Source organism: Dermochelys coriacea, chromosome 7 (genome assembly GCF_009764565.3).
Source record: "Dermochelys coriacea isolate rDerCor1 chromosome 7, rDerCor1.pri.v4, whole genome shotgun sequence".
Lineage (NCBI taxonomy): Eukaryota > Metazoa > Chordata > Testudines > Dermochelyidae > Dermochelys > Dermochelys coriacea.
Window position 1 is genome coordinate 115,118,105 of NC_050074.1, and position 7,353 is coordinate 115,125,457.

The 7,353-nt window shown below is 38.7% G+C and overlaps 2 protein-coding genes across 4 annotated transcripts in view; both read right to left on the bottom strand.

Annotated features, from left to right (window-relative positions):
• PLEKHS1 (pleckstrin homology domain containing S1) overlaps positions 1-4,760 on the bottom strand; it is a 30,860-nt gene extending 26,100 nt beyond the window's left edge. For both annotated transcript variants that reach the window (XM_043518652.1, XM_038410805.2), the window contains exon 1: positions 2,024-4,760. The gene's annotated coding sequence lies outside the window, so the exon portion shown is untranslated. The remainder of the gene's footprint in view (positions 1-2,023) is intronic.
• A 127-nt stretch (positions 4,761-4,887) lies between these two features.
• Positions 4,888-7,353, bottom strand: part of CASP7 (caspase 7) — a 32,838-nt gene continuing 30,372 nt past the window's right edge. For both annotated transcript variants that reach the window (XM_038409907.2, XM_038409905.2), the window contains one exon: positions 4,888-7,299. In XM_038409907.2, the coding sequence (XP_038265835.1) occupies positions 7,076-7,299 (224 nt within the window). In that variant the 3' untranslated portion in view covers positions 4,888-7,075. The remainder of the gene's footprint in view (positions 7,300-7,353) is intronic.

Sequence of the window (7,353 nt, forward strand, 5' to 3'; positions counted from 1 at the left end):
TGTATGTCACCACGCTCCATGTGCTGGATGCCTTTGCATTATGTTACAATTAATCATAGAATCATAGAATATCAGGTTTGGAAGGGAACTCAGGAGGTCATCTAGTCCAACCCCCTGCTCAAAGCAGGACCAATCCCCAACTAAGTCCTGACCTTAAAAACCTCTAAGGAAGGAGATTCCATCACCTCCCTAGGTAACCCATTCCAGTGGTTCACCACACTCTTAGTGAAAAAGTTTTTCCTAATGTCCAACCTAAACCTCCCCCACTGCAACTTGAGACCATTATTCCTTGTTCTGTCATCTGCTACCACTGAGAACAGTCTTTAGATCCATCCTCTTTGGAACCCCCTTTCAGGTAGTTGAAAGCAGCTATCAAATCCCCCCTCATCCTTCTCTTCTGCAGACTAAATAATCCCAGTTCCCTCAGTCTCTCCTCATAAATCATGTGCTCCAGCCCCCTAATAATTTTTGTTGCCCTCCGCTGGACTCTTTCCAATTTTTCCACATCCTTCTTGTACTGTGGGGCCCAAAACTGGACACTGTACTTCAGATGAGGTCTCACCAATGCCAAATAGAGGGGAATGATCATGTCCCTTGATCTGCTGGCAATGTTCCTACTTATACAGCCCAAAATGCTATTAGCCTTCTTGGCAAGAAGGGCACACTGTAGACTCGTATACAGCTTCTTGTCCACTGTAATCCCTAGGTCCTTTTCTGCAGAAGTGCTGCGTAGCCACTGGGTCCCTAGTCTGTAGCAGTGCATGGGAGTGCAATTACTTCCACATTTATTGAAAAACAAATTTGGTCTCTTTCATTTGTTTACCTTTTGTAGGTGACACTCTCAGTTAGATACCGTTCTGTTCTTTCATTTGGGAAGCAATTCTCAATAGCTCTAAAAGAGCCACTTACTTGTAAAGTCAGGTCTGCTTCTTATAACAACTTTGATTTGACCTGGCTATCAGTTATAGCAGCAATAACTAACTAGTCCCACACAAGTAGTTGTAATGCCTCCCGTTGCCAGGAAAATCTGAAAGTGTTGCAATTTCCTCCTCTAGTGCTTAGCCAGGTTCCCTTCCAGACTGAGGGATTCAGGTGGCTTCTTTTACTCCAATTTCATCAGACACTATGTATGACAGAGAAGAGGGTGGTAAGAGATTGTTCTTTATTTTCTGGCCTCCGTCTCCTGACATTTAACTTTTTGGGTGACCCCAGCCATATTCCAGGATAGAGATGGAAGTAGTTGACTCAGGTGGCTGCTGTTTCAGGTGGGAAGACAAACCACTGCAAATCTAATGCCATTAGAGACCTTGAGAGAGAATTTGTACTTTTTTTTTCTTTTTGGAAACCCTTGTGTTTTTGCCTTGTGAGAGGCGGTTTTGTAGTTAAATGCTGTGGTGGAATATCTGTTATCAAGTGTACTGAATACGATTTTCATCCATTGTCCTTTAAAACTACAAATAAAAATGTTGGAGCATTGAAAAAAAATGCATAGCCACTTGCATTCTACCTCTTAGTTTTAATATCACTCTGACGCCCCTTTTGTTTCAATGGACGGCACAGGAAAGATCTTTAAAGCCTGATTAACAAAGTTTTCAGAATGCTGTAACAGTCACAAAAGCAACATTGCAGGAGTCTACAAAGGGAGCAGGAAAAAAGACTCGTCTAAATTTGAGTAAAGGTCAAGCTACATGGGTAGAAAGACAAAAGAAACTAAATTACAATCGGGCTCTTAGTCATCCACGTTAACTCAACTGATATTTTGTAAACCACAGTTTAATCATTGAGATTAATCATTTTCTTTCATTAGGGTGGAGGCGGAACCTTTTTAAACAGAGAAGATCTCATTCAGGATAGACAATGGCAATTTTATGATTGTGCTTCCTCAGGCTTTTGTATTAAGAGATTTGATTTCTTTCAGCCTTTAAAAACGCAAATTAAGTCCGGCAAATCAATTAAGATGGAGGTTAATCTTAAACTTCAGACATAACACTGTGAACGACAAACAAGCTGTTTTGGTACTTACAGGCAACAGGTGGCTACTGTGTAGATGATCTTAGAAACATGCACCTTTATATGGTCACAGATCCACTGTATCGGTCTCCCAACCTCACTATTCTGTGTTGCTGCCCTGCCCTGTTACTACCTACTTATACCAGTTGGCAAAACACAAACAATGTGAAATATGACACACAAGGAAATTCCCAACCTTCCACCATATGCTACATTTTACCAGAGCAGCTTAGTTGAATGACAAATTGTTTAAAAAGGGGAAATCCAGGAGATTAATATACATTGATTAATTAAAAAAAAAGCATGCTGGATTTAACCATAAATGTCTCCTAGACAGGAGTAAAACAATGACAACTTTGTTTTCTTGTTTCAGTTTTCCCGTTGGTCTATATGTTTCCTCAGCACAAGCCTGATATTTTGCTTACTCTATCATTCTTTGTAGATAACATTATTTTACAATCCAACAAACATTTAGGAGTCTGATATAAAAATTTAGAACTGAATGTACAGCCCTTGAAAGATGGTGCAGCCTTCCCCACACTACCCTGTCAATGCACTTTCAACCTGGCATGGAGACACCACCTCAGAGGTGTCTCATGCCCATTCATTGGCTTCTCTGCTGAGATATCCAACAGGGGTGCTAGTTATAATGAGTTTTGTCACTCTGATACCTGCCCTCTTAGAACCAGGTTGTTCAACAACCCATGTCATATAGGTCACCAAAAGGACCTGTTAAATGGAATATCTCTACCAAAATGTTCTCTGGCTCATTACGACTCAGTCAAAGATACTGGGTCAGATTTTTTTCTCCTGACTAGCTACTTTGCACTATTCAGACAGAGTGAAGGAGCTAGAATGTGGAACATAGATGGTGAGCTGAGAATTCCACTAGTGGGAGACTATTTGAGCTTGTAGAAATTATTCAAAAAAGAATATTTGCAGAAATAATTTCAAGTAATACTCCATCTAGACACAGAAATTGGTGCCTATACTTGGAACAGTGTTTTTCCTATAAGTCAAGAAGCCTCTCTCTTTCTTCAGATTCCTCCATAAAACCCTTTTCTTTTGGATAATTTTCCAAAGTCGACCTCCTCTCTGACATTATCTGCACACACTGTAGGTTTGATCTTTGATCTGTATATTGTATTTGCTGGAATTGGAGTGAAAGATGATTGGGGCTGAGCTTCTTTCTTTCTTAAGCAGCACATACTCTTGCTATGCTCTCTAATGCTATGGACGTGGGAGACACATAAGTACCTGAATAGAGCAGAAAGGATAACAACCTCCCACAAAGAGAACCATACATGCAGCCCCTGAAATATCACAATAAATATACATGAAGGGGTTTTCAGAGGAGTGTAACACATAGATTTTAATTCAGGAAATTGTCCCATCTCCTGCCCAAATAACTTGTCTCTGGGTTTCTTCTCAAACCTGGATTTCCCCTAGAGGAAAATACCAAGTTCTTACAGTCTTTCTTTGAAGGGGTTGGGGGAAATAAAGCAATTAATGTGTTTATATTATGGCTTGAAGCAAAGGCATTGACTTCAATGACCTTTGGATCAGGGCCTAAATGAGAAAGGAATTTGGTTGCATCATCCTTTCCCAGCTCCACTTGGTTTAGCTGCAAAGCAGTCTCACTACTGTTGAGAGTGCCAGGTTAACAGTTCTCCGCAGAGAACAGAGGAGTGATTCAACCCCTCTCAGAACAGCACAGCTAGGTTGCATTCCTCCTTAGCTGGACAGCTGCCATTTCCTCTACTCACCAGGAATTTCCAAACTGTTCTCACTGGTGTCTAATTTCAGATCACTTTGTTGGCAAAGTATGGCTAGCAGCTTTAGTTGCTCTCATATGGAACCAGCTGATGCAGAATCTTCACCCAACCTAACTCCAAACTGGCCGCCTTCACCAGCCCCAAATGGGTTGGCCTGGAGACCAACTCCACAGCATGTTGGGGATGCACAAAGGGTAGTAAAAAGGGTCTTGCACATCCCTCCTCATCACAAGTTAATTTTACCCCTAGTAACTAATATTGCTTGAAATAAGTTTGCCACAGTTCTCTTTTATTTAAATATAATTTTCTACCACTCTTAACCAAGAGCACAACTGGAGCAGGAAAGAGAAGAACTGCTGCTTAAAAGGATGTTAAGTAAAATTACCACAATTCTCAGCATCATTTTAAAAGCTTTAAACCCTCAAAGCTAGGCCATGTCTCTTGGCGCCTTTTTGTAGTTCCCAAGGGCATATGCAGAAGAAATCCTTGTTCAGCAGAGGTTGCTTGTAGAGGTTTCACAGTATTTTGTGGCTCTGCCCCCACACTTTATCCCATTCAGGAGCCTTTGAGGCAGCAGAACATTCTATAGGGGAACTTTACTCTATAGGCAAGTGAAATCTCAGTAAACCAGCTACTAACAGGCCATGATGAGTGTGAAAAACTCTGAAAAAATAAACACTGAAAATGTTGAGAGGAGGATGTGTTTCTCTTGATCAAACAGAGGCAAGTCCCTAGTGTCAGGAAGCTAGGGAATGGGATTTAAAAAGAAGTGCTTGCTAACTAGTTCCATAAAATGATTAATTCAACTTTTAGCTGGATTAATCACCAGGTCATGAAACTGGTTTGTCTGCTGAGTAAAGGACAGATCTTCAGTTGGTATAAATGAGCATAACTCCATAAAAATAACTTGACCTATGTTGTTTTATTCCAACTGATGATCTGGCCCACCAAATCAAAACCATGGAGAGCAGCCAACTCTTCCAAAATACTTCCATGGCATGGCTGGAAAAGCTCATGTAGGCAAGGGCACAAAAGACCCATCATCTCTTGTGAAGAGAGGTTGCATTCTGCATTTCCACCTGAAATGACACTCAAGTAGACGTTTGCAGGAAATTTAAATTATTTATTGATCAAGTTTTCCATAAAATATTTATTTATGAAATTCACAGACATGTAGATTTAATTTAAGAAAAAGTGCCTCATTCTGTCACAGCAGTAAGAAAATATACTGAAACTTACAAATTTGGCACTAATATGCATATTTTTAGAAATTTTCAAGGAACCTTACTGTATATTTTGATTAGGAAAAGAAAGACTACTTCATCCATTACCAGTTAAGTGAACAATTGGTTAACCTCACATTTTTGGGATAGCTACTGAATATTCATGAGAGATCATATTAAAGAGGAACTCAATCATTTGCTAGCTCAGATCCAAAGGGAAAAAAAAAAGACAGCACAGTAGTTAAAGGCAGTTCTACTACCTGATTAATGTTTACCTTGCTATGAAGTACTTTCAGTGTATGCAAAATGAAACAAACAGACAAACTCAACTTAAATAATCACACTTATTACTGAAAAATGTCATTGTTTCTATTCAACAATAAAATTATATGTTCTAAAATAAAACTTACTAATTGATCCTTTGTTGATTTTTAAAACTATTTCTGAACAAGACACTTTCTAATCTGAATAACCTACATGCAAAAATCAGTAATTTCACTGTTTCAGGTTGCTTTTACATTTTATATGTAGTTTGCAAAGTAAAAATCTACTTGTATGATAAGAAAATTGGATGAAAATCTTTGCCACATTAACATTACATTTCTATTTATCTAACTCTCTATAGATGTTCTCTTTATTTACCTGCCTTGTTTTTGACTTATAATTAAGTAAATTTTAGAGCACTGTAAACCAAGTATATCTGTCACTATTCTTTATTTTTCTTAGAGAAAGAGGTTTATGTCTGAGATCAGAAACCCGATCCCAACTATGGGTTAGATTTTTAAGGACACAAACTGTAATAAGAAGTGATGCATAATGGTGCTGCCCTAGGAAGATTTCAGGGAAGAGCTGTTGTTCCTGGGGAGAAGTAATTTAATGGAAGATTCCCAGAATTTATTTTGCTAGTATTTAATGTAAAAGTTTTACATACTGCTTTCCGGAACTGTTTAACTTCTCTGGACTGACAAAACATTTTTTTTGGTATAACTGTTGAGTTACAATGCATCTTCGCTATCCAGTTATTTAGCATTGAACAGCATGCAAGAAAGATAACGCCAAGTCAAGAGAAATAACTATTACTCAGCAAGAATCTGAATGTCAATACACTGCAGTTTTTCCATCTTGGAAAAAGATATAGCTCAAGTAGTTCCTACGTTTTACAAGAACACTTTTTTTTGAAAAGGAGGTAGAATTGGAAGATTTGCAAAAAGACACTTGTATATACAATCACCAGATTTCTAATGAAAGCAAGCTAGAAAGAGACACTGCCAACTTATTTAGCTCCAACTCAGACTAATTTTGAGCTGCTAGAGGGAACTGTTCTCTGGATTTTAAATATCAATATTTGTAAATCCACTATTTAATCAATGAGAAATTAAGCAGCACAAATAAATCATCATCCACAAAATTTGCATTAGTCACACCCCAATGCAATCTGTACTCTCCCTGTGTTGCCTTCTAACTGTTAACTAACATTGGTTCCTAAAACTACTGTATGTATAATTATACAGCTCTCATTAAACATGAAGTAGTAAGTAGAAAGGCTGCCACATTTTTAGTGATGTAGTACTAGAAACAATGTGAAATCAAAAATATTAGCAATCAAATGGAAGGGACAAAATTAGACAGAAAAAGAGATTTGTTTTCCAAAACTTCTGAGATGGGGGAGAGGGGAAGAAATAAAACTATAGAAAATGAAACATAAAATTGAAAAAAGTTACTACAGAGGATTCAACAGCATCCAGTTGAGCGTACAGAGCAAGTAATATGGAGGATAGCTTCCAGTCTTTCTCTGTTGCTAAGTATGGAGGATGAGATCCTCAGCTAGTGTAAATCAGTATAGCTCTATATACGAAAATGGAGTTATGGACTTTACATCAGCTGAGGGTCTGGTCCAGAGTTGCTTTTCCTCCTATAAAGCCTTGATTAGGACTCAGCAATTGGATACATCACCTTTTCCAAATATAAGAAGCCAGTACAAATCATGAGATATGGACTGAGTGTACAATAAAATCTCCTTGGGGTGGGGGGGAAGTGTGCCCTAACATCAACCATTTGAATATGCTTTCAGAAGTAAAGTTCTTTAGTGAGCATGGAGACCACACAGGGTATCTGCTTCTTTTCGCTGAAGCGTGGGTCTTCCGACTGCGATTCATAGTTTGTGGCCACCATGTAGTTGACCCTGGTGAGGATCTGCATTATCTCAAGTTGTTTCCCATGATCATTTAGCATGGAGCACAAAGACTGCACAAACCATGAGCCTCTCCCTGAGTTCCTCCAGGAAAAATACCCTACAAGGAGAGAGAGATAAGAAAGCACATGGATTATCTTTCCTCCCTTATTGG